The following is a 26,461-nucleotide window of genomic DNA, read 5'->3' as shown; positions in this document are numbered from 1 at the left end:
TTATTGCTTTCTTCCTCTTGAGCAGAAGCTAAAGGCGACACTGCGTGTGACTCTGCCATTTGTTCCGAGGACCGGGAGTAGACCCTGCAGTGGCATCGTTTCCTCACGCCAAGCGTCATTTCTCCAATGCTTCGTTCCACGCACACCTCCGCTTCAAGAAAAACCACATTCTGGACTTATTGTCATATTCCGTGTATATAACCCGTTGGCGCCCGTCTTCCCATCCTAAGCTACACAGCGTTTTGTTTTGGTTCCACCATTTTTTGGCTTTTGCGGGTGCTGTTTGTTGAAGCAAGCCTTCGGATTTCCTCGACCTGAAATGGGTCACTGGAAGGAGAACCAGTGCCGTTTTGGTTGAAATTCTCTTTTGCAACTCGTCCCCGAGACACCCTATTCTGGCCGACATTTTGCTTAAGGATTTTCAGTGGTTACACAACAGGCAGTCGAGTACCGTCTTTCGACTCCGAAACGCTCTGTTATGCAGCGTGTCTAACCGAGTCCGGTAGACGCTTGCTTCATATGCCGATCTCGTCATTGGCTGTTTGCTTCAACTCGAAATAGAATTTCTGCATATCTCAATTCGCCACTCAGAGGAACTAAGCCCGCGACCGAAGGGTCCTCGCGAACCGAGATAACTGGAGTTGACCTTTTTTGCGTAGAGCAACTTGGGGGCGAAACTTCTGTCCTACCAAACGCGGAATCCGGTGGTTTTGTCTATCGGTCAGTTCTTTCCTGTTGCGGAGAGGAGAGGTGTGTTTGTGTGTCTAAACGACGCCCGGCAAAGAAGATCTGTCCCGATCCACGAGAGCTGGCGCTATCCCGCTCCAGAGGAAGGAGCAGGCATTGCGGGCGTGTGCAAAGAGGTGTGAAACTCGCGGCAACATGGATGTTTCGAGGCTGAAGGTCGCAATCCCAAGCTACCAGATCACTGAGGAAAATGGGCCGGTGGCCTACGCAATTGCTGTCGAGTACGGCAAGCTCTCGTGGGATGGTACGTCTCGGTGGCAAGTCGCTACAGGCCTCGTACTGGTCGGCATGCCAGAGTAGCGTGAATGTGGAAGCCGAAATATGCCTGCGAGGTAACGCTGCGAATAAATATGCCTATTCAGTCTGGAAAGGGAAGCAAATTGCAGCCTTTGTCGCACGGACAGAATGTTAGTCCTGCTAAAAACTCGTTTCGGCATCTTCGCCTTCAATGAACGGGTCGTATGTTCTGGGGAGTGCGCAAGTGCCCGTGTTTGTTGTTTTTACTGGATTCGCGCATCCATATGCTTGGCAAGATTCCACGCGCCGAACTGCTAGCCATGCGGAAAGAAGCGAAGACTGCCGTTCGGTCTCTCCGAGTTCAGTCCGTTCCTCTGCCTCCGTCATTTGAGCTTCAAGGGAGTTCATCAGTCTCCTCATCTCGTGTGGCGTCTGTTTTTTCTTCAGTGTGGCGTCGTTACAGTCAGTTCGCGCAGCTGTACCGTGACTTGGATCGGGAGTAAGTGTTGCCCGTGTTTGTCAGAGCAAAACGCATTGATACAGAAGAGTGACCGCACATGGGTGCTGCAGCGTAGAAAGAGTTCCCAGCTGCGCGAGTCGCAAGGCCGTAGCGTATACCCTAAGTTCCTCTCTTAGGACGACCGGTTTACGTGAGAGAGGCGGGACCAAGTCAGCGACGTGTGTTACAGGTTTCGCGAACGAAAAGGGAAAATTCGGGAGCAACTTGCCCCTAAACACTCTCCCCCCAGTGGGAGGGCTCTAGGGTGCTCTTCTTGGCGCAAGAAACCTGAATCAAAGTTCTGGAATGCCTATAAAATGTACCTTGGGCAGTAAAGCCTGGCGTTTTTCGAGATCTGCAGTGGAAATAAGGTGAACTCCTCGCCCCAGCGGGGCGAGGAGAGACTGCGCGAGAAGCGACGCTACTAGTGCCGCGTCTTTGTTTTCTGCAGCGGCTACTGCGCCCTGCCATCGCTTCCAGGCAAGACGCTCGCCGGTGCCCCCTACGATCCCAGATTATTGGCGGATCGACGACACAGGTTGCAATATTTCCTCTTGGTATGGATCTCGAAATTCTGACGACTGGCCTGCTCCGTCTTTTGCGTCTTCATTCACCTCACCTCCGCATCTACTTCGCGACCTCACCGCAGCAAGCGAACGCGTCCCGGTAGTAGATTAGGATAGTCTCTCCGTCGAGGGCTCCGGGCCGCACATTCTTTGACAGTGCGTTCTTCTCTGTTATTTCGCCGAAACTCATTTCTGAGTCCCGTCGGGACTCGAGTGATGTTTCCGTGCACATGGGATTTCTCTTTCACACACTCTAGAACTCGATTGTGTAAGATTTTTTGAGTCATCTGCGCATCTTAAATACCCTCTCTTCACTGAATATCTGTGTCACTTCAACTTAGGCTACGTGACGGTGGGGGGGGGGGGAGGCGCAGATTCGAAACCTCTCCTCTGAGTCGGTGCTGCGTTTCAGAGACAGCGAGAGACATGGAACTGTTTTTGACTTTGCTTTTCAGGAACTCCTGCGACGGCCAGACACGCGCACCGCTCCGGCATTGCTCGATTTCCTCCTCTTCAGTGAACAGGTGTGTTCTCTGGAGTCTCGTGTCATGTTGGGCCACAAATGCGAAGGTGGAAGACAGATCCCACCGGCGTTTTTCACCGTGGCTACGTTTGGGAAGGAACAGTGGGAGAGAATGGAGGGAAGCAAACCTTTCTTCCTTGGAGCGTTGGTTCTGCAGCTAATGAACACTACCCTTCCGCGGCGTGTGAGCATGTATGAGCCATAGAATCACCGCGTTTTGCCGTGAAATACAGACCATCAAATAAACGATAGCCGTTTCGGTGAGTCCTCTACCAGGCCCTTCTTCGGTTTCCCTTGACGTATCAGTGTATCTTTTATTGCACACATGGGGCATCACGACCATACCGGAAGACGCCTTGATCGGCCAAACTGCGTGCGATGCGTGGGAAGTTGCTCCATCGTGTTAAGGGTCGCTTGTACCCTCATTTGGCAGCGCAATGTCTGCCTTGAGTGTACACGGGTGCAGAGGTCGGACGGCTCGTGCATTCGATATTCTCTCGTGCCTATCCTGATTCCTTTCTGATATTTCCAGGCCAGTCTGAACATCCCGCCGTTGCGGCCGTGGTGCGTGTGCAACACGGGAGCACAGCGCTTCGCCGTCTCTTCACTTGTCTACTCACGCTCGAACCGGGTCATAATCGTTGGTCATGAGGTAGGTTTTCTTATGCTTCGGAGGCTGAACCAAAACAGCTTGATTAGCACGATCTCTCCGAGAGACACTGTAGAGAATGCGCCTTCAAGCATTTCTCTTCACCCTCTCTGTTCGAGCTTCTCGTGTTCGTACATCAGCTGTCGACTTTATTCCTCTGTCGCTCACCTCCAACAAGACGAAATCCTGTGCGTGTGGTGTTGCCTCGCTGTCCAGGATAAAACAGGCTTATCACGTCTCGGACGCCTGTGGAGTCTTGTCGAGCCGGACGAGTTCGGCATGATCAATGTCTGGGCAGTAGGTATGTCTGCTCTCAATCGTGAAAGCTTACACGTGGCAGAAGCATATGTGCTTCTCTTGTGGTCGTCGAAGGTTTCGAAAGTCGTGTTTCTGTCAGTGGTGGTTTCTGATCTTCGCTGGGAGTGGCTTCTGAGCTGGATTGGACAAGTCGTGTGAAACCTCCCAGGTCTAGTCCCAGACGACCAGCGTTCTTCCAGGAAGGCAGGCAATGGGAGACACAACGCTTGGGTCTCCATCTCTTGAATTCCCACGATAGTTTTTTTAATGAGGTTCCTGTGACGATTCTTTCTCCTTGAACTTTCCCCTTAAACGCATTTCATTTCTGTGGCATGCATTCCTTGTTGCAGACTGCAACATGGACTCACCATCCCTTATGCAATGCATCAAGACGCAGCCAAAGGTAAGGACCCCTGATGGGCAATTTTCTGTCCTCAATGCACAAGATATCCATTGTTTTCGTTCGGGCCTCCTCTTATTGCTCGTTTGGGATCTGTTGACGAGGGAATTTCTTTCAAAGCATGTCGTCCTTGCTTCCACTTGCGTCAGTCGAGGCTCTACCCTTCTGGTTATTGCAGGAAGAGCTGAAGCGTTCTATACTGGTAGTACAATATCATAGTTACCGTCTCTTCCGGATGGTGGGCAACAAAACTTGGAGCCCAACAGCTTGCCTGTACAATCCTTTCAAAGACTCATCCAGTGTAGGGAACAGGAATTGCTAGCGTTGTCGATGTACACCCTTCGTTGTGAATCGGTTTTTTTCCCTGAAAACTGGAAATGCCGTTCAGAGACTAGCAGGATGCAGACTGTTCCTTCTGCTTGGACTTATGTAGCAGAGAAGGCGGAAAGGAGGGACTTTCGTGAGGAGAGAAAACGTCGGGGGCGGCGAAAAGCGATCTGCTTGACGATGCTGCCTCCTTCTCGTCGTGTTTGCGCGTGCAATCAACGGGTGGACTCATTCTACCACAGTGGTGGCGTGTTTGGCTTCGTGTTGTCTCTCTTCTGATGAGTTTCTTTTTTCGCCAATCAAGCGCATGATGATACTTCGCATGTAAGTGGTTGATGCTCGTATTTAGGTTCGCTGCATGTTCTACGATGAGCCGAGCAATCAGCTCTTTGTCGGGCAGGACGGTAAGAAAATACTCATCTGAGTGCAAGAGAGGACCTCTGTGCTAGAAAAAGATTTCAACACGCGAAGCTCGCGATTCCTTCAGTGATGCGGGGGAGTGGCGAAGCTGGAAGTAGCTCCATGGTCAACGACAGCCCAAGCGGCCTACAGCTGCCAAGAGAGCAGGCATCCTTCGATGACGTCAGAGAGCCTATATCTCCATGTATAAGTATTATTCAATGATACGCTGCCTACATGTCGACTATATCGCTGCTGCCTACTTCTGTTTCATGGGACAGAAACGGTGCACACGAGGAGACTTACCAATGTGTGACTCTGGTCGCTCAACTGCGTGTTCGTGTCTTTACAGACGGCAAGGTTTCGGTGTACATTTTGGACGCGGATGAGTTGAAACTTGAGAAGGTGAGGACAGAAAAGTATTTTGGTGTTGACTACCAGCATGCGATTTTTCGCTTCTCCGTGAGGGGCTATTGTTGCTTCTGCCCACATGCTGTTCTTCTAAGACTCGGAAGACGCGCGAGTTCGGACCTACCCGCTATGTGTTTCTTGTCTTATGCGTCTATGCTGGCCGTTTTAGGTGAAGGAACTTGACCTCCACACGGCAGCTGTCATGCATTTGGCACCAGGAAAATCAAAACAGAAGCGGCTTCTGTCTCTTGGCTTCGACGGCGCCATTCGCGTCATCGATAGTAAGTGAAGTCCGCGAGCGCCTATGCCCCAGTTCGATGTCTTCACTGAATAGTTTCAACTGTGGGAACAGGGTGGCTTTCCCATTGTGACGAAGCCTCGTGATACTTTGTTGTCCGTCCTGTAGCTTTGTTGCAATTCGATTCACAAGCAGCAATGTGCTCACCGAAATTGATGTGCCGGTCTGCCTTCCCCGTCCTCCCCCATCCTCCCCCCTGCGGATCGTTCGTGGCCAGACAGTAGGCATTTGTGGAGTCGGACGTTTTGTAGGGCCGTTGTTGGCTTCCTAATTATGTTTTTCAAGGCGGATTACTTCGCAGGTAAAAATATCCTCTCTTTTAGTTCATGGCAGTAGCTGTTCGTTTACTTCTGTAAACCCATAGCAATTAAAGACTAAGAAGTTTGTCTTTTCTTGTGCATGTGCCTCCTCCCCTTTACAGTCACCACACATCAAATGCTCTCAGGAGGGCGGATGACGCGGCGGCTGGGAAGTGGAGCGCACCTGACTGTGGGACACTTCGACGACGAGAATGACACGGTGTATCTAGGTGAGTATTATGTTTTGAAAAGTGGCGTTTTCTGGTTGTTATCCCGCACAGGAAGTCGTTCTTTGTTAAGTTTCAATGGGAAGAGAACTGGTGCTCTCCGCAGCAACTTGAAAAGATACGGCGTGCGTGACTTCGTCTGCAGACGTATCGTCAACGCAGTCTGAGCACGCTCGCAGTTGACGAAGCTTAAATTCGAAACAGCAAAGGGATACCTGCAACACTTGAGATGTATGCCAGGCAAGGTAACAGGCGTCTGCTTTTACAGAAGGAACGAGCTTAGCTAAGCGAGCCTCTGGCGGCCCCGCGATGATCTGTAGGGGTTTATGGAGATCAAAGACCTCATCCCCACCCAATACAAGTAGCTGGGCTAGGTCCAAGGAAGCCACTATGCAGGAATCATGGGGACCATTAGCATGAACACGTATGAGGGAACGTCCAGGAGCGTACAGGAAAGGTTAGTATTGTCGGGCAGCGATTCGTCATCCGTCCATTCCAGTGGAGACGAAAGGCGTTCCGTTTTGGAGACGACGACAAGCTAGCTTGCCTTTGTATGCAAAACAATCAGAATTGTGAGAGGCGTTGTCACGGGAAACCCCCCTCCCCCCGCTGAGTGTTGTCAAGATTGGACCGCGAAGCTGGCGTCGACAAACCGTTTCTGTCGATGAAAAGACTGCGTTTATTTCGTTTCACCGGCTGAGTGAATATCGACCACATAGTGCCCGGTTCGCTCGTTTTTTGTGCAGGAACGTCGGGTGGACAAGTCCTTGTATATGCCGTGAAAAGCAATCCCCCTTCGTTCATTCAAGGTCTTACCGTCCACCCGGTTTATCCTGTGGAGACGCTGATTGTTGATAAACAGTAAGGACAGAAAAGGAGAAATATGGAAGGTTTTCCTGTGTCATTCTCTAACTCACGACGAGAGAAAGTGCTGGACGTTTTCTAGCATCCAGACCGACACAAACAACTGTTCGTTTGTCTCCGTCTCCCTGATGGCGTTACGTGTCGTAGCGAGTAGCCTGACAATAATGATTCACCTCACGAAGCCCACCTCCTGCGTGGCCTCGTTGGTGTAGATCTTGAGCTCTTTTCTCGTTTTTCCGGCTTCTCAGGTACATGTTCCTAGGTCATGGAGAGTACGTCTCGGTGATTAGCGTGGAGCAGAGGCGGACTGAACAGAAGTTCTCGAAAGTCGCCGTTCTAACGCTAAAAGAGAACCCGTCCCCTGTGTTATCCATGGTCTACGACCCAAAGGAGAAGCGACTTCTCGTCGGCTACGATGTAAGACGTGAACGACCTCAGAAGAGAACGATAGAAAGGAGAAGAACTGACAGCGCAACAGGCACCTCTGGCAGCGGTCAAGAGTAGCGGCTCCAGGCCAAGGATGTTCAGTCAGCAAAGGGATCCAAATAACATGTCTTGAGAGCAGAGGCGATTAACAAGGAGAAATGCGTGAAGCTGTAAGCAGCCGGTGGCGTAGAAATGAAAGCAGGAAGCCCCATAACGCTTCTCATGTGCACGATCTATCGATCGTTTCTTTTCTGTTGCCTGCGCAGCCGGCGATCGCGTGGTGGTCGATTGAAAGCGGACAGCCTCTCTGCGTATGGGAGGCACATGGCGGAGGGGTGAGTTTGCGTCCTTCCTACCGTCCTGATTCCTTCCGAATGAGCCTGATTGCTTTCTCAGTCCACAGTTAAAGTGGGCCTGTCGAACGTAGTGATTTGCTGAACAGGGGAGCCTCGGAAGAAGAGGCGCACTCTCACGGGGGTGTCCCTGGATCGTTGATGCCATCTCTTCCTCCAGTTGTGTGACAGGTGAATCACGCTGCATGGAGGGCATTTGCGTCCTAGGTGACGCCTTCTGTGTGAGGCAAATGCGATGTTTCACTCCTGCATGTTTCGATGTGGAAACAAATGGACTAAGGGCGCGTATGTTGCAATGGAGCTGGCTGCTGCTGGGTTCTGAAGACGTAGTTGTTTTTGCACAAGAGTTATTGCACAAACGTGATGCTTTGTTGTAGCTTCTTTTGAGCGAGAGGTGGGGGGGGATGGAGCCCACAGTGAGGTGCTCTTGTGTGCCCTTCTTCCACTCTCAGGTCCACCAGCTGTTGCTCACAGACAGAAGTGACATTGTTCTTTCCGGAGGAGACAGTGGCAACTCGAAGGTGAGAGCAGGGGCTTTGTTGAGAGGGCGGCAGAGTCGTCATCTTGAAATTCTGCCTAATTTGGAAAACGTTACATGGATGGAGGTTCTCATTCAATTCCCCGCTGTGTCATTTGTCTTCGATAGCCAAGAAGAGTAAAGCAAGCTTTGTATGCTTGTGCATGTCGTCTGTGTATGGGGCATTAGAAGCCCGGACGGGAGTGTAAGAAGGTGTTACCGAGTGGGAGAACCCAAGGGTAGACCCTCCCGTTGTCTGACCCTTTCGTAGGTACTTTCCTTGACGTCCGCATGCACTAGGAGTGTGTAATTCTCTCTTCCAGGCGTATACCGCTCTCGGTAGTGCCTGATAAAGTACCGAAGGCACAAACGCTGGAATTCTTCGCCCTGTTGTTGTTTTGCCTGATGCAGATATGGCGACTTCCGCCAGCTCAGGACCTTCGTCTCTGGCAGCCACCGGCTGCAGTGGAGCAACGTTCCGGGGAAGAGACGGGAAGTGGTGGCTGGAGAGAGGCAGATGAAATCGCGAATTTTTCTTCGTCGCGCGACGAGGATGATGGTGAATCCCTGCATGCTGGTTGTCCTCGTGAAAAATGGTGTGGGACTCAACATCCGCAAGGATATGAGCCGGTGGCCATTGGGCGCAGCAGCAACAGCCTCAGTCCAGGCAGTGCTAGGGACGATCGCGGTGTCTTAAGGTCAGACGATTATGACACTCCGGAGAGAAGTGTACATGTGAATGATGCGAACGGGAGAGGGAAAGGACGATGTGCGCTTTCTGGGGACGATCTCATGGGCTCACGAATTACGAAAGACGAGGAACCTGGCAGCGCCGCTCAAACTTCGGCGTCCGCACTGGGTGGCTCTGTTGTTCCACCGAAGAAGAATTTCCCGACGCCGTTCGAGCCGAAAAGTGACGACGATGATGATGAAGATTTGGATGAACTACGTAGTGCTTTTTCCTAGAGAGAAGAGGAAAACAAAATCGTTACTAAGCTGGATGGAAACAGGCAGAGGTGACGCGACTCACTCGTCCTCTGCACGGCTTGTAAGCGTTCGTGTGCCCTCTTCTTGAAATAGGCTGAGAACCATTTGTAAGGCTTTCGAAGTCCCGATGGGACACGGATACCACGGGGAACGCTGAAGCAGGTTTTTGATGCTGGATCAAATGCAGTTCTCGTTTGGGAAGTTTTTTTCTATTTCTACTCCAAAAGTACTTCTTGATATTCAGAATCTCTGCATACCATTCAAGGGGTTCCCGACAGGACATGGAAATAACTGCGCGTACTCGCTTCGCTTCTGGACCAAGAGTCTGCTCTCCGCGCGAGTTCGTGAGGAACGCAGAGTGAGCAAGAAGCACTTCCTCAGTGGGAATGGAGAATTTGGAAAGTCCGCCACACGTTTAGCAGACTGGCAACACCAGCCAGTCCATACGCATGGAAGAGCTGAGCAATATAGATGACGCTGCTTATTTCGTACAGTGTTTAGGGCGGATGGTAGTCTAGACGTGTCATTTAGAACACCGAAGATGCTACTGATGATGAAGCATGCGCCAGTTCAACGCTCGAGGAGTTCGTCCGTTCTTGTGGAACCACGATTTCCAACATGGTTTGCAGTCACAGTTGTTTGCACAACATTCAAACAATTTCATAGGTAGGACACTATTTTCGGCGTCCCGAAACGCAGCAACTCAAATTCCCAGTTGCGACTGATAGCCACGTCGTTTACCATTTAAGGCAAAAATCGCGTCTTGGAGGCCACGAAGTGATTGAAATATCACAGTGAATGTTGCAAAACATACCCATGTACACGGTAAAGTTTTTCTGAACAATGCTGTCTGTTTCCATAACGTTAGACCTTTCATGAGGGGCTTTGCTGGTTTCTCCCACAGATTGTCTGCATCAGTGTCTGAAGTTGGCACCACATTTTTGACGGTGCAATTCTTTCATATTGTCCGAGATTTGCTGGCATTTCTCCATATTCCCGAGGTCGTGCGTTGCGGAAAAGAACACAGAGATCCCTTATGTGTTGCTCTTTCGAGAGGCGTCTGTTCATTGTTCGTCGACGGTCAGGTGGTTTGTCAACGTCGCTAGGCTTCGGTCGGTGGGTAAGCATGCCTTGTCTGCCGCTGTCCTGCGACTCTGATGGCCCACCTTTCTGATGCGATGGCCCAAGGGGACGTCGAGGAGATGCGTGGACTGGGTGCGCTTCATTTGGCATTGCCTCACTCAGCCTCCCTGCTATTATCTGCCAGCAATGCAAGCAGCAACAACGGCACACGTCTGCTGAGAGAGAAGTGGAGGTGCGCACGCTTGGGTGTTTTTGTTAACTTTCCCTTCCAGTGTACAGCAATCCAAACTGCATCGGTGCTATGCAGCAACCCATACCATTGTGCATCGCTTCCTTAAAATGGCCATTCAGGCTCCGTTGTTCTGTCACCGAATAGCTCCTTTTGTTTAGCTCTACGGCAAGGAAGACCAAGAAGCGACTTTCGGATGGTTCACTCAAAAACGCGCTTGGTACGAATTACCCTGTGGACGTTCGTAGAAAGTCGTGGAGCCATGAGGGATATGATGTCTCAGACTGATCATAAAGTGGCTTCCGCCACGGGTGTAAGATTTCTTTCCTCCATCATCGTGTATTCTGTCCTGGCCTTACCTCACTGAGTTTTAGTCGGTCGTATGATATAGGATTGACTAGCCGAAGGGTGTCTTCGATCAATCCAGGTTTTACTTTCCTGTCAGCTTCGTGCTCCTGACCCATGGATGGCGACGAATTAACCTCAATAAGCCATGGCCTCAGATCGGTATCAATAAGAACATCATAGCCGAAAAGCTCGAATGCATTCGGATGGTGAGGAATAGAGTCTCCACAGCAGGACAGGCTTTTCAAAATGACAAACAGAACCTTCTGCCAGACAGCATCCCAGTCGACTCCATTTTGCTCGAGTCGCTGTCTCAGTTCGTCAAGCAGAATTTTGCTGTCTTCACTTGAAAACTCATTTTTCGCTTCGTGGTTCCCTTTACTGATTCCCTCATCCTCTTCCTCCTGTGGTCTCGATCTCTTCGTGTACTTCCTTTTTTCAGCTTCTGCTTCAGCACCATGACTGTCCACGCCAAGAACTGTAAAGGATGCTCCCACAAAACCTTCAGAACGGGGGACTCCTCGTCCTCGGGGTGACGAGTCCAAAACTGACTTCCGTTGTTTCGACGTTCGATGTCGCCAGGGAGAAAGCGCAGACGCTGGAGACCGGGGAGGCGCCGCATCGTTGTCCGAGTCACTGGAAACTTCTTGCCATTCGCTCTGAATTGCTGCGTTCGTTAGGTGCATGAACCTGTTGTCGAGATGCTCAGGGTCAAGCGTGAAAGGGACGCGAGCGACTCGAGCAAAACCCTGTAGGCGCACAAGAGCGTGTAAACACAGTCTCAAAAGCTATGCAACGCCTCACTAATATGCATAATGTGGAAACGGCTTTGAGCTTTGGAACAGGATGACGGCTTGAGGCCGATTCCTCATCTCTGCATGCGCAAGCCCCCGCATATGCATACGATACACTGTAAAGTACCACACGCATAAATCTGCATGCATTATCATGTATGTGTCTGTTGACTACGGTTCTACGGCTGTTCTATTTTCCCATGTGCTGAAAATATGGTGACGCTAAGCACAGTACCAGGTTCCACGGTTTTGAAGCGTCAAAGAAGACTTGAATGAGATAGCGGTTTTTGTGCTAGTGTCGTCGTCTTTCGAATGCTTAGAATAAAGTTTCCAATCGTGTGTGGCGACCCTGCTTCCCGAACAAACACTGTACCACATCGTAGCTAAGAAACTGATGGTGTTCATCCTGCCGTCTTTCTGAGGGAAATGTGTAACCTCGCTCCTAAGTCAGCACATGAGATGTTGTCCCTTTGATGTTCCATTCTGCCGTGAAGGTGGCAAGCAATCGACGAATCGGCGCTCTACTTTGGTGCTGCGTCACGAGACGCAGGGTGCGAAAGTCACCTGTTTGTATACAAAAGCCTCGAGCGGGTTGAATGAAGTCACCAGCACATACAAGCGCAGATCGAACTTGCGCCCGTTCAGCAACAGAGGATTGGCTATATATTCCTGCACCACAAGGTTGTCCGTGTACCGAATGTCTTCGACAGAATTTGTCAAGAAAATCCCTCGACCCCTGGAGCTGTCTGAAGCAGTTTCGACATCGTGACAACCATTCCTCACGTCACAAAATAAGAGGCTGATGAGGGGATTCTTCTCATGGTTGGTACAAAAATGAAGCTGCTTTTTGCTCGAGCCACGAAGGTGCCAATGTTTGCCTCCTAAAGAAGTTTCCACACGGAAATTCGGGACACAGCTCCATAAGAAGATCATGGGACCGAACCCCGAAAAAACGTCGGCGGAAACGCGGTGAGCGTGCACGTTCCGTCCCCGAATCGCCCTCAACGCTTAACCGTAGAAAAACACACACTTAAACGTCGATCCCTATATGCCCAGTACCCGATTCATTGGACCCACCTTTGGGTTTGCAAATCCACACGCGCTTCTGCTTAGTTGGACAATCGGACATTTCGCACATCTCCGAGACCATGGCTGTATACTCTTTTGGCAGCAAGAATGTCTTGGGAATGATGCGGAAGTGCTCCGCTCGCCGACCAGCAGCTTTCTGAAACCGTTCGATGCACCTTTTCAGGTTGTCTTTCCTAGTCAACTGTCTGCTTTCAGGGAAGTGGTTAACTTTCTGGAATGACAGAAGTCGGTTGTAATCGATTCGCGGCCGGTGCCACGTCCATAGCAAGTTCCATGCATACTCCCAGTGAGGTGTCTCAGGGAGCGTCTTCCAGCCACCAACCTTTTGAAAAGCGCTGTGAACAAACACAGACAGTTGGGAATTACCATACCTGTGAATCACATGGATGCCCTGTCGATAGAGAACCTTGCTTTGTGAGCGTGTTGGCTTTTAGCTTCGCACACCCCATCATATTCGCGAGGTTTTCCTCAGATTGCCACATTCACTGCCACATCCACAGCTCATCACGCTGGATCTGCTCCCTTCTGATTTGGTTCCACTTTCCGCGAGTTCAGGACATAGTTACTATGCACGTATAAATGTACATCTGGAGATTAGTATGAAAGGGCGACACAGCTTGCTGACCTGCTAACAATCCTGTAGACCTCCGGCCGACTTTTCTCAACCTTGAAATACCGAGAATGAAGGATGTCTCCGAGTTGGGATTTTGTGGTATTTTCGTCGCCTTTTATGCTGGGTGAAAGTGTTGCAGCTGTTTGGATGTCCGCGCAGCATTTGCCATTGCTGACGAGGATTTCCTTGAATATGTCACAGTGCTTTGATCGGTCAGGTTCTGTTAACAGATCACCTAGAGTCGGGAAGTGCCGGTAGTAATCTCGCATCAGCTCCGTCTCCGCAGATGGAGGTCTGCAGCTACTTTGACAGTTTTTGGACAGCCCCAACGACACCGCCACACTGGAATCAGTTTCTGTCCCGGTTATCAGCGACGCTGGACGACACATGGCGTCCCACTGATACGCTCTTTGCGATTGATTTGACAATGTAGGCGGCACACAGTCGGTCCAAATCTCGGGACCTCTTTCAGGGATGATGATGATATTGTCGTGACATTCCTCACCGTCCTTTTGCTTTATCGATATAGTTTGGTTGACTGCGTCAACCAGGTCGTCGTTGCCCATCTCTATCTTCCACGCCAAATCGCAAGGCGGATTAGGTACAAGACTGCCTTGGGATTGGTGGTTTATGTTTCTCGTACGATGGGCATCGACAACAGCTAACAACCTATAGACGGTTTCCATTGTAGCTTCGGCTGGCGGTGTGGAAGAGGGTGTATGTTTTTCGTCCTTTATTTTTGACTGTTGTTCGTTATATCTCTGGTTTTCTAGAAAGTCCTCGACATCAAGATCGCTGCAGTGACAGTTGTCTTGCGACTGGTCCTCCGAGCGGCCACCTGTAACATCCCCACTGTTTTCATCGTTTGAGCGTTGTTCCTGTTGAACCGTCATATGTCCAGACTGAGCCTGAGTTCTTGGCTTCTCGTACTCGATTCCGAGAGCCGCACTTGATCCCACTAGAAGCTCACTGGCAGGGTTTACTTCTTGTCGTATAATTTCGTCTTTTGAGTCAGGGGGTATGCGTGTTTGGATGGACTCCAAAGCCGCAGCAAGTGCGCCGATCGCGCCCTGTGCTGAATTCCGGATAGACTGATGTGCCGACTCATGGTCGACGAAAAGGAAAAGAGAGACGTCATCTCCATTTCCCCTTCCAGCAACCCGTGTACTTTCGTATGGACACGTTCTTCCTGCTCTCGGTTTTCTTTCATGTTTGCTGTCGATTCCCAGCCGACTACGGCGATGGCGTTCTAGAGAGGCTGTACACATGGATCGTGCGCGATGAAGCCCCTTCCTGTTGTCCTCCCCTGACTCTGAAATAGCTTGTCGTGTTCGTTGCCGCCCGCATTCTGAAAGAGTTTCTTGACGTCGACAAAAAGAATCTAGGTCCGGATTTTTGGAACTTCTACTTGTGCTGGATCCGTTGTCGTGGGCTTCCTGGCATAACCCATCTTCCAAACGTTTTTTGCTCACATGAGCGACCGGAGTGAAGTTTGCAGTGACAGATGCCGATCGCCGAGTTCCTCTGGAGAAGCACTGACCTCCAGAAACACTTTTATCCGACACTATCGCTACTGGGGCATCCACATTCGCGCACCGTTTATCTTTGCTTCTTCGACTCGTCTCTGCATTGTCAACGTTTTCTAATGTGCCAGTAGCTGAAGAGTTGTCCAGCTTTAAATCATCCGGAGCCTCCCGTTTACCTGAAACTGTAACACATTGGTTGTTTTTGCTGGAAGTCTGGATGTGTGGCTCGTTCCGTACAGAAAACGGCTCTGACGTATCATGCGAACCATTGCGTTGAGTAGCTGGTTCCTCCGCAAGTTCAAGCGTGTCACGTTCCTCGGATGTCCTTCGTGACGAGACATATCGTCTCAAGGAACAAATGGAGTTTGCAGATTGTCCGTGGCCACCCGCAGTCTCGATTGAACAAATGGTTTTCCTATCCTCTGACCCTGAATCTTTCTCAGCTTCGTCAGCCACAGTGCTCCTGGATGAACAAATTGCACCGCCCTTGCTCGTCCACTTCTCGACTGCGACTGAACAAGATTGTTGCCAACGTCTTTTTGTGGCCCCGTTCATAAGAGAGAGAACAGTGCCAACTTTGCAGGACCGTTGTTTCTTTTCACGCGCGGCAGCCTCATCAGCAGTTGGATTGCTGAGTGCTGATTCCTTCTTACTTTTTTTCTTTGAATTCTTTCTTCGCTGGGGAGGCGAACAAGGTACCTGAGACAAAGAATGCAAACGTGATTATTCTGGTATTCCGTCAGTGGTTATATGGGAGGGATGCAAGGTTTGTGACAATAGTAGACGGGCCAAAGAATCACAATGACGGACCTCGTTCCTTGCCGCTGAATGAATGCCGAATACCGTAGCGGCAGGGGCAGGTGTCGTCTTCACCGAGCCCGCGTCCTCGCCAAATAACTTCTTCTCCAGTGCCTTTGAAAAAAACGGAACGAAGCAACACCGGCGTCCGAGCAAAAACACTTTGTTCATGACTCATTAAGAATCAGCCTTCTTGAACGTCAGGTTGTTACACAGTGAAGGCCATGCGAATTCACAATTGCTTGTCATGTTTGAATAGTCAATTTTCACTCAAGTACCACACGAGCCAGTGTGTGACGGACTCGGTCTTGTTCCGACACTGCCTTGTACGACTAGGAAAGTCTCAATCGTGGTTACTGGTTGAAATTTTTGGTTGTCACACCGGCTCGCAAATTTTAGATATCGCACACCACCTCTGCTCAAGTCATCTAAAGCTTCGGTATTTCACACTGTCGGTTACACGAGTACGAGTATGTTAGCGCTTACTGCGAATGTGGAAACGGTCGACTGCATACGTGAATCACGTGACAACTTCGACTTCTCCTGATCATAGGTGAGTTTCGGGGGAGTGACGTTGTGTTCTCGCTTTTCAAGGACCTCGCGTCCACTGGCTGGATCCTTGCTTAGGCGGTCGGTTGCCCCTCTAATCCCTGCAGGCGAAGAATAACCGTCGGCTTTGGGCGCTTCTGGCGCAGACTGGATTGTGAGTATGTTGTTGATCATGTGAGCACATGACTCTCTCTCCCTGATCTCGAGCTCTACAAGACTGAGAAGACGAATCACTTCCTGACGACTCTGTCGCGAGGGACTGGCCGCTGCTTGGAGAGACTCCAGTAATTTGCGCTTTAGTTCGTGGAGCTGGGGGCCTTCTAAAATTACACCACACATGGCAAGCATGCAAGTGATAATAGTATGCGAGGCGGGTCAACTGTGGGATAGGAAATCCACAATACACCCTAGGCCCACGGCAAATTTGTCACTTGCAGTTCGATCACCTTCGTAAGTATATCGCGTTGGGCTCAAAGACTAGTCTACGCCATTTAGCAAGCAGCGAACAACGGCAACTCTGAAATACTGCTGTTGCAAAGACCCATAGAGGAGTTCAAAAGTGGAATGTGTCACAGCTAAAGGACAAACAGTCCACCCAATCTTTTAGCGCAAGTGTTTCTAGTTGGTAGTTTGAAGGCATTGCCATTTACCGAGATCGTATATTGCCTCCTTTGTTGGCAGATTGAGCCGGAGTTTGGATTCAGTTGTTAGCGGTAAGGGCGTTGCACTGGCTCTCTCCGCTGTTTCTTGCACCTGTTTTGAGACTCTCAGCTGCTCTGGCAGTTTTCCGAGGCCACACCTGCTTTCCCTTCCTCCACACGTTCCGACTCTCGGATGCATGTAGTCAAATACATCCATGGCACCCAGAGACGCGCCAGACTCATTTACTTGCCATCCTCAGCCATACGCAGCCACATACGCTTTAGAAGACCTTCTTTGTGGGTCAGAACGACCCCATCTCGTCTCGTGCCCCCGTTTTCACTATGGTAAGACTGAAGTGGCATGTCTCTGTGACGGGACTGTAGGGAAGCCGACCTCAGGAATGTTGTAGGAGGGGCGTGGGCCTTGTTTGCATGCCGAATTTTATGTTGCCCCTCAAGCTGCGCCCAACGTCGCTCTATTCGGTTATTTCTCTTTCTGAAAATGACCCCGACATAATTCCAGCACCCGGTATTAAAGTAAGCTAATACAGAGTTTCCGTCAAGGCCTTTGCCCGTCTTCGTTCCTTGAACAACAATTTTCATGGCCCTTCCGTCTCATGGAGTGCGACCCGGCCACCTGCAAGGTCGCATCTTGCCTGAGGGTGGAGTGTGCTGCCAGACGTGGTTCATTTTGGTGCTAACAGCAGCTACAGGAAAGTATTTCGTCATGATCTGTCTGGCGGACGCCCCCATTTGTACGCAATAATGCGTCACATCGCTGTAGAGTTCCAGTTACCGCTGCAGCTTGCGCGTGACCGTTACGCTCCGACACATGTTTCTCTGTTATTACAAGGAATGTACCTCTTGAATACCTGCCTTCGTCCAGCCTATACCCTCAGTCCCCTTAGCAAAAGACTAGAGCGTTTATGTAAATACACCAACTGAGAGTGTCCTACCGTAACATTCACATTCTCAGGCCCTACACTGGTCGTGTGCTCGTAGAACGGCACCGGTCCGCACGCATTGTTCATCGTCTGTTTTGACAGGCTTATGCGAATCAGGAGGGTTCTGATCGGCGTAGTGCGGACCCCCCACAAAACACGTTATGTCAGGATGGAAACAATGCTCAACTGTTTCACGTTCTATGCATGCAACTACACTCTGTATGACATTCCGTTTCAGTAGCAGGATTCATGTTTCGGTGGGTACAGGCGTTCGCCTGTAAAACAGCGACAACGGAGCATATATAAACCTCAGTTAGGCACTACATAAGACGGTGTATAGCATTAACCAATACATAAACATAGTGGGAGGACCAAAAGAAGATGCACTTTTCGATTCAGTTGCTCGCTGTGCTGGCGCTTCGACGTTAACCTGATTGTTCCAATGGCATCGCCGTTTTAGGTGCTCGAATCTGAAACGATGTGGACGGTGATTCCAACAAATAAAAGGCTGTTCATTACACATGGTTTCTGGGAGGTTGAGGCTTGCGTGAAAGCCAGTAATGTCAGTAGCATATATTTAGATGCTGACCAGGCTTGCGCACGTTCTGATGGGAATGAAGGTGCGTGTGGCTATGGGTATGGGTGCTTGAAAGCGACGTCAAGGACCGGTAAGCTGCTTCATGATACTATAGTCTCAGTGAGCGTGAATCGCTGACGTCTTGCAGTTAATCCTGGGTTTAACTTCTCAGCGAAATCCAAACTGAGCGCAGTGAAGGGCCACAACGCGTTGTGAATTGGAGCGAGACAAGCAAAACGATGCTCCGGTCCACAGACTGGCATTGCCCCAAAGAGAATTAAGTCACGCTTGAGTCGCAACATGCCAGGGTGCATATGGTTTTCATTAGCTAGAGATTCGTGTTACAGTCTGGTAGTTGTCCCGTAAGACGCAGCTGGAACACTGACTGAACTACTAAAGGATGGTGTTGTTAGTATGGCAGTATTCACGAACTACCGAGGTCGCCTCAACCCCGTAATGCTGCCACACATAGTGCATGGTGCTCCGAACAGAAAGCGGCAACGAAAGTTTTTGGATGGGTCGTTTGCGACACCAAAAAGCCGGTGGCACTTTGTGCGCACAGTCATGTTCTGTTGCTCTGTGCTAGGTTGAAGCACCTCAACAACCAGAAAACGCTGGAGGTTCCGGTGTGCCTCCAATCGTCCTCGATGGGGGGAACTAGGCCTTTGTGAGCTACCAAGCCTTTCCTTAGAACTAAGTCTTTTCGTTGCTGAATGAGAAAACGGGTCGTTTTTCAGAAACGTTTCCTGGTAGCAACCATTCGCTCAAATCAATTGATGCCTTCCTTTTCTGAGGAATGAAATGTGGCGAGAAGAGAGATCTGCAGTGGGACCTCGGAATTCAAGTGCTTTCTAATCAAAATAACCGATGGACAGTCAAGGACCATGAGGACTTGGCTCTCTACCAGCGCTCACCATGTGGTGAACGGATCTTTCATCGGGTCCACTGGAACAGCGTCGTCCTTTTCATCTGGGTAGGCCTCGAAATTGGAGAGATCGTCCATGCCCTGACCAGAATAAACCGTGGAGCAGACACAAATACGAGCGATGTGGGTCAACAGGTCCAATATCAACTGAAGAAAGCTGATCACGCGTGCCTAAGATGAGAGCTGCAGGCGTTATTTTTCCCCTCCCTACCACAAAATCGGACATTATAAAGAATTTACGTTCAATCAAAGGGCATTTTGTTTCTTGCAAAATACGAACAGCCATATGCATATTCGAATATGGTAGCATATATATGTATATACAGGTGTCACTGGATTCTCCAATAGACATGTATGTATATATATTTATATGTTATACCTTGACCGTAGGTTTGTATCTCGCAACGACCTTCTTCGCTCTCAGGTCCTCAAACACGACCGTGCAAAACCACCTGCATTCTTTGATGTCTCTGACTCCGTTCTTCAGGTTTCCCCATCTCTTAGACAAGTCAGCCTGGAGCAGCTTCTTCACCAGGACTTTGGCATCTCTGTGAGGATAAACATTCAAAGGAGACTTCCAATATCGGAAGTGCCGCAAGGCCCGATTCACAAAGCTATCGGCAGGCTGGTTGTCCGTTGTGAGAAAATCAGGTTCTGTGCTTCATACAACTTCACAGGAAAGACACAGTTTCTCTCCGTAGACATCGAAACGTGGCACGTATCCCTTGTGAGTATTAAGTCCTGAAACGATAAGCTCTTTCCGCTGATAGAGCCATGTGAGCGCTATGTGTCTGCACAAGCCCTGCTGCTGTAAAGCCGCCCTAAACACTAAACTCTTACTTGTCAAAAAACTTTGGAAATACAAACTTTCCTGCCAATATTTTTTGGTAAATTCCAAGCGGATCATCATCGAGGAAGGGAGGGTAGCCCACCATCATCTCATAGATCAGGATTCCGAGGGTCCACCAGTCAACCGGTTTTCCATGTCCTGAGGATATGATAATGAACGCTTTTGTCGAAATGGCAATGGTGTGCACGTAGGGTGAGTTGCAAAAGGGCACAAATCGGGACATCAAGCAATGCAGGAATCTTACGTGCCCACTGAAAGTTTCGCGTGAAAACGAGAGTGTTTCATGAATTAAGGCTGGTATCGTTGGCACGAGCCGTTGCAGGTCTCACCTTTATTCAACAGCACCTCCGGAGCAATATACTCCGGTGTGCCGCAGAGCGTGTCCGTTCGAAACTCAACAACCTTTGCGAAACCGAAATCGGTCAATTTTACGTAGCCATCCTTGTCCAGCAGCATGTTTTCCGGCTTGAGATCTCTGTGTAGGTGAGTTGATAACAGTAAGCTTGTTATGCAGGCGCTTCGGTGAAGTAAGCCTTGGAGTTGGATAAATAACAACCTCTGTGAAAAGTGTGTGATCGAGCAAACGGTCAACACTTCAGGGAGTGCTAACCACTGAAGCAACATCGTACTCATCTACACTCACCTATAGATAATGTTTTGACTGTGCAGATAGTCGAAGATATCGACGATCTGGGCAGCGTAAAATCTCGCTGTGTCGTTGTCAAACCGTTTCGCTTTTCTCAAATGAGTGAAAAACTCTCCTCCTACAGCACACACCCAGTAGCTGAGCATAATGGAGCGATATACATTCAGAAAGAAAGGACCGTTGGTCCCTTGGGGCGTTAACACCTCATTCCCTGCTGTTCCGTACACTTGTGACCGAATTACCACTGTTCCTTACCTGGCACAAGCTCCATGACCAGGTACAGATACCGACTGTCTTGGAAGCTGCCAAAACATCGCACCTGACATAGGGCACGAACGAGCAAAGGACGATGTATTTCTCTAACTGAAATGCTGATATCCGACGCTTGCAGCATGACCAGCCTAAAATTTCCATGACAACTACTTCTCATAGAGCGGCAGCTAGTATCAGTAAGCTGAGTTTCCCGTGGGGTATTTGTCCTCCACAGGCCAGTGGAATCAGAGCACATTGCTAAGGGGTACAACGCACCGTGAGGGGGTGATCTAAGGCGAGCAAAATTTTCTTTTCATTGATGATATGGTCGACGTGCTTCAGTTTAATAATGGCTGCCTTCTTTAGAAGCTTCACAGCGACTCGTGGAGGAACCTGTGTCGGGTCGTCCACGTTTGTCGACGTCGACTTCAAATACTTGGCAGACTTCACTCTCCCAAATGAGCCTGACAGGCACGTACCCACCATAAGCCAACGCAAGAGTACATAGGTATTTCTACGCGGGCGTGCCGACATGCACACAAGGTTAAAGACAACTTGATCTTTGTGTTCTTTCTATCGGTCTACAACCAACGTGGTATCTACAACTATGCCTGTGCAAGCTGTACGTAGACCTAATTGGTAAAGGTGGTGCAGAACATGTATCAGCGTCTTTGTGCGCACCAATGTGACACTAGCAACACAGTTGTGCGATCCAGAGCATAACTCCGTACACAGATAAAGCTGAAGCAAGCACCCATTTGGTCCCATGACGCACGGCTCATGGACGAAAAATTATACTGTAGGACTCATGTACACTGATGGCAATGCGCAACAGCGAGGATTGCTCTCAGTTCGCGTGCATCGGAGCACAGTTGCGTTTCGATAAGTGACGATAAGAACGCTCAACGGCGAAGCATGGTAATTGAGATGAGTCATCGCTTTCTAGCTGTTCAGAATTCTTGTCGCTGTACTCTGTCAACCAGCCTCCAGTTTAATGACGAGTCCACTGAAGACGTTTCCACAAGTAATGCGGTTCTTCTACCGTAACGACGGAAAAGGCCTCATGCCAAGCACTTGGTCAGGCAGTTCAAAATCGAGGGGATAATCTGGCGTAAACGGACACGTGTCTTGCATATTGCTATAGGTACAATCTCTGGACCACGTGTACCTGTTCCCAGAGTTGGTCCGAACTCAAATGCCTCTTTGCCGGTTCCGGGGGGAAGCAATGGCTTCTGCATCTTGTTGAAGGCAATTGAACCAAGACGCGTTCGTTCACACTGTCGGCCTAGGTGGCTCTCCTAATGAGCTCATACACTAAGGACACCTCCCCGATATGAAGAAACGCGGATCTTTGCCTTTTGGGCCCTAGGAATTCACACCAAAACCTGGTTTTGTTGTGTACCACTCTTGCCGTCGGGTAGCTACAACATCATCGAGCTCAAAGCACCCATAAACGTCTTGCGGGGTAGCACAAACGAGCTGAAGAAAAAGAATTTCCGTCTCAACCCTCGAGAGCCCCAAATATGAAATGCGCGTAAGTTCGTCCGTTGCGTGTCTAAGAAACAAGCTTGTCGTCGTTGCATTTATTTTGTCGTCCTGGGTGTACCGGAGAGACCCCGCAGTCCATAAAGCCTTTTCTGCTTATATTTCATGAAAACAGCACTCAAGAAACATCACTATTGTGTCCGTGCCTCAGTAACCTGGTATTTTGGCCGAGCAATGCTCAGACAGGGTGTTATCGTTGCCGTTGTTGCACGAAGGGGACCTCGGCTAATTTAATTTATCTGATCAAAAACCAAATGCCAATTTCGATGGAGGCTAAATACTTCCGCGTTTGCAACACTGAATGCTCGTCTCGCCCCGTTACTCAGAAGCATGCGTGCAGCTTTTCTTGATCACCGTGTAGAAGCAACCACCAGCTAGCAGCCGACTACTACATCAGAAACAAAACACCGGAGTATGAGCAATAGACAGCTGCATATCTGCGAACAGTTTCATCAACAAACACCGCCACATGTAGTGCACGGTCTAATTCGGCCACATGTAGGCTGATTAAAATGAGTATGGAAGGTCCTCGGGAAACCTGCTGTGATCATCACAGCGCACTGCGGCGCGTTGAACAGGTGATGCATTCGTTCTGTAAAACGAGAAGCTTGAAACGCATAGTTGGTAGTGACTGTTGAGAAAAAACAGAAACCGCTGACGGCACAGTGATTATAAGGGAAATAAATGCATGGAAACAATATAGAGTCAAAATGCAATTCGTGCAAGTGAAAATCGCAGTACCTCAAACCGCCCACGAATAATCATTGACAGCACATTTCCATTGAGAACACTTGTGACAGTAAGATATACTTAGAAATCGGTGTCTCTAATTTTCATTGGCTGATGCCGTGTTGAGTCCGACAATGACAGCCTGTCTTTCCACCGTCAAACATAAGCAAAAACTTCGCTAGTTTCCAGAGTCAGTTTCAATAGTCTCTCGAAAATGGGTCCGTGTGACATAGTCAAAGAAGGATAAAAACGCACAATTCTCTCGATTCTTTTTCACTACCATTATGCCACGACGTGGAGTCTGCTTACGTTGGTCTCTCCTGGCGTTTTGCCTTCTTCAGATGAGAACCATTTGAACACACGATATTTGTCTGTGGAACCACCTTGCAAATCGAAAGGTGGCGCATTCGCCAGGTATACCGAAGACTTTTGGAGAGAACTCACGACAATTTACCAAACTTTACATTCCCGGTTTGTGCCTCACGTTCTAATGCATCGAGTCAAACTGCCCAAACGAAGCATGATGCCAGCTGGCTATTTTGGCGGCTTCCTACTGGCGAATACAGAGGGAACAGAAGCGACCACGTGTTCAAATTATGTTAAAACACCAGTGACGCATCCTGGAGGCGGTGCATCAAGCAAACGGAGAGGCATCGTGCAGACAGTCCAGTTGGCATTCTGTATTAAGCGAAACATGGGAGATTGGAGGAACCGGATCTGAAATATTCCTGCTTCTGAGGCTCAGCCTTTATGGCATGCAAGAAAGGTTTTACCAACATGATCAGTGAAACATTGAAATCATACGAGCAACGAGGGGGCATCTCTTAATTTCAAGTCGAAGCATTGGCATTTACAGTCATCCACCGACCTTCATGAATTGTTGCAGCTTCCCGAAAGTGACTAAAACGTGGCATCACCAGCTGCCGTGTAAGGAAGAATCATACTTGAACCCATGCCGTCCGGCACTGCATACGCCCCTTGATCAAAAGAACTGTGAGTGGGGGCTTCTGAATGCAACCGGCTACCACCCGATGGTTGGGCATTCTCCGTGGTAGGGGGAAACCCGTCTAACCCTGACGTGGGTGTCCCTGTTTCTGCCGCATACGATGCATTATGTGACTCTTGGTCGTGCCCGCCACCAGACCATGTATCATGTTCAGGATAAGTGTGATCACCGTGACCCATCATCTGTGGACCGTGAAAGGAAACTCCTCCCGGTCCATGAGCATTATGCGTTGAGCCACCAGGGTGTGGATGAGTCACTGGCCAGGCAAGAAGAGGTATATATTCCTTCGACAGTGGAATATATCGGATCTCCGGCGGTGCTGATACCTTAACTTTCTCTTCTTTCGGTTCCTTCGGGATTTTTTTCTTTTCTTCAATCACTTCCACCACGACCACCGGAGCGCGCGAGGCAAACAGGCGCGGCTTGTTTTTCAGATCGAGACGCCGGTAGCACCCTGGTGGAGACACAACCACAACTCATTGGAGCAAATTCTTCTAACGACAAAAACGTTAGTGCCGACCGGTATACAGTGCGATGTTTCACCGAATGGGTTGCTTGAAGTGATTAGCCATTTGCTCACCGACGCCAACACAAGGAGGCGGAGGCGGTACTGCTGGCAGGTCATTTGCGGAAATTCGTTCGATGCCTTGACCGTTCGGGAGCTCGTCCACGGCATGCGTTGCCGTCTGAGGATAGTAGAACACCATAGGCGGCTGTGCTCTTGCTCGAACAGCCCAAGGATTGATGTTAGCAGTGTATCTGTCCTTGATCATTATTCTTGAAGAGACAATCTGTGCACACAATGCAACTGCGACCAGGTGGCTGACAAGTGGCAACGCTAAGCAAGACAGTCCTACAGGTGTTTGCCAAGTATATTGTACTGTGTCATCTATGAGCAGTCCAAGTAAGGAACAACACATGGTGTCCGTCAGCTTACGATTTCAGGGCTAGTGAGCGAGTCGCTTTCGCTAAGTCGCCTTGAGTGGGACATCCAAGAATCTGGCCTATAATCTCCCGCTTCAAAATTGTAGTATTTACTCGTGTATTGCTTCTGTCCTGTTCGTGGAATGTCGTTTTCCCACGTATCCTCGTAAAGAAGGGGCACCTTTGGTGACTCTGTGTTTGACGGAATTGCAGGGGTGCTCAGAGTCATTGAAGCCGAGACAACTGCAGGTTGCGGCAAGGAAATGGGGGAAGAACTTCCCTCACTTCCGACAATATTCACTGCAAACATGTCGTTTTGGGGGCGATCCGGAGTCGTTTTCTCCGGAAACGTTGCTGGCCAGTACACCCTCTGTAGCGCGGACAACAGCGGATACGATACACGGAAACATGCTTGCTGCCTGCAACCTCGTCATGCTATCTCTGCTCGTGGCTCAGCTCATTCTTATCGAAAACCAGGACAGCTGTCTTACTTTTCTTTTCAATCGGCCTTGGAGCTGGAGACGCCGTTCATTGAGCAAAGGACCAGACTTGGAACGGGGATATACAGACGCGGGGCGCGTCCCCTGCACACACAGCAACAGAAATGCGTTTAAAAACCACGTTACTTGAACTGCTAAGCTATATTTTGCCCACGTGACTCATACGCGGTTTCAAAACGCACGACTGTACTTTCCCTGAGCTGGTTCACCTATGGAAAGCGTATGAGGCGACAGGCTAGCGACCGTGTGGTTCCACTTACTTTAGGAGTAAGATGTGCGATATCTGGCACAACAATGCCTGCGAAGGGAAGCGGAACCGGAATTGGAGACTCAAAGGGCGACACGTATTTGTCACCCAGCAAGGACGAATATATGGGGACCAGCTGTACAGGCTCCGCTACGTTTCTGAAGATGTTTTTTCTCCCAAGGTCCCTAGTCTCCCCACCATTCGTCTCATGAGTGAAAGCAGTCGGCTGAAAGGGAGCAGACGCTGCTCTGCTGGAGAAATCTTCATCTGGGATGCTTTCGGTAATGTCTACGGGGGATTCTGGCTTCGAGAAATGTGGCCTCGCATTGTCTTGCGTCTTTAATGCACTCAAGGAGCTCCTTCGTAATTCACTGTGCTCCTCTGCAGCTGCCTCATCGGATTCGAGGAGCGCCCCTACTATTAAGGCGGTCAGTATCTGTAGAACGAAGACCATGTTGTCCGAAGATTCGCTCGTCTGGACTGAATCTCGATGCGTATGTTTCAAGGTTGTACGGCTTTGTGAGTGGATTACGTCAGTCTCAATAAACTCGACAGGGATCTCTGGAAGTGATCGTCTGCAGCAGGCGGTGTGGAACGAGCGGATGATGGCCTTGCTCGCGGTC

At 49.7% G+C, this 26,461-nt stretch overlaps 4 protein-coding genes across 4 annotated transcripts; 1 reads left to right on the top strand and 3 right to left on the bottom strand.

The window, feature by feature from the left end:
• Window positions 1-882: 882 nt before the first annotated feature.
• TGME49_228400 (WD domain, G-beta repeat-containing protein) lies at window positions 883-9,305 on the top strand (the record flags this gene model as incomplete). The annotated part of the gene is made up of 16 exons (XM_002366421.1): window positions 883-991; window positions 1,432-1,483; window positions 1,935-2,040; window positions 2,505-2,573; window positions 3,105-3,224; window positions 3,438-3,522; window positions 3,869-3,921; window positions 4,595-4,649; window positions 4,997-5,049; window positions 5,225-5,336; window positions 5,775-5,882; window positions 6,626-6,740; window positions 6,992-7,160; window positions 7,436-7,504; window positions 7,975-8,043; window positions 8,451-9,305. 16 exons carry the CDS (start codon window positions 883-885, stop codon window positions 9,003-9,005), a joined length of 1,899 nt encoding a protein of 632 aa, XP_002366462.1. The 3' UTR covers window positions 9,006-9,305.
• A 977-nt stretch (window positions 9,306-10,282) lies between these two features.
• TGME49_228410 (Tubulin-tyrosine ligase family protein) lies at window positions 10,283-15,260 on the bottom strand (the record flags this gene model as incomplete). The annotated part of the gene is made up of 5 exons (XM_002366422.2): window positions 10,283-10,324; window positions 10,698-11,432; window positions 12,042-12,223; window positions 12,555-12,901; window positions 13,192-15,260. 5 exons carry the CDS (start codon window positions 15,258-15,260, stop codon window positions 10,283-10,285), a joined length of 3,375 nt encoding a protein of 1,124 aa, XP_002366463.2.
• A 3,864-nt stretch (window positions 15,261-19,124) lies between these two features.
• TGME49_228420 (protein kinase, cAMP-dependent, catalytic chain) lies at window positions 19,125-22,125 on the bottom strand (the record flags this gene model as incomplete). The annotated part of the gene is made up of 8 exons (XM_002366423.1): window positions 19,125-19,220; window positions 19,519-19,687; window positions 19,980-20,127; window positions 20,319-20,464; window positions 20,633-20,753; window positions 20,891-20,954; window positions 21,164-21,351; window positions 22,056-22,125. The coding sequence occupies 8 exons, from the start codon at window positions 22,123-22,125 to the stop codon at window positions 19,125-19,127; spliced, it is 1,002 nt and encodes a 333-aa protein (XP_002366464.1).
• A 1,772-nt stretch (window positions 22,126-23,897) lies between these two features.
• TGME49_228430 (hypothetical protein) lies at window positions 23,898-26,407 on the bottom strand. Its single transcript, XM_002366424.1, has 5 exons — window positions 25,852-26,407; window positions 25,583-25,675; window positions 25,105-25,254; window positions 24,748-24,958; window positions 23,898-24,621 (listed from the first exon to the last, which is right to left on the bottom strand). Exons 1-5 carry the CDS (start codon window positions 26,290-26,292, stop codon window positions 24,062-24,064), a joined length of 1,455 nt encoding a protein of 484 aa, XP_002366465.1. The 5' UTR covers window positions 26,293-26,407; the 3' UTR covers window positions 23,898-24,061.
• Window positions 26,408-26,461: the final 54 nt, after the last annotated feature.

The sequence above is a fragment of the Toxoplasma gondii genome, chromosome X, assembly GCF_000006565.2.
Source record: "Toxoplasma gondii ME49 chromosome X, whole genome shotgun sequence".
Lineage (NCBI taxonomy): Eukaryota > Apicomplexa > Conoidasida > Eucoccidiorida > Sarcocystidae > Toxoplasma > Toxoplasma gondii.
Note: the sequence above shows the minus strand (reverse complement) of the source record. Positions and strands in the feature narration are given on the sequence as shown.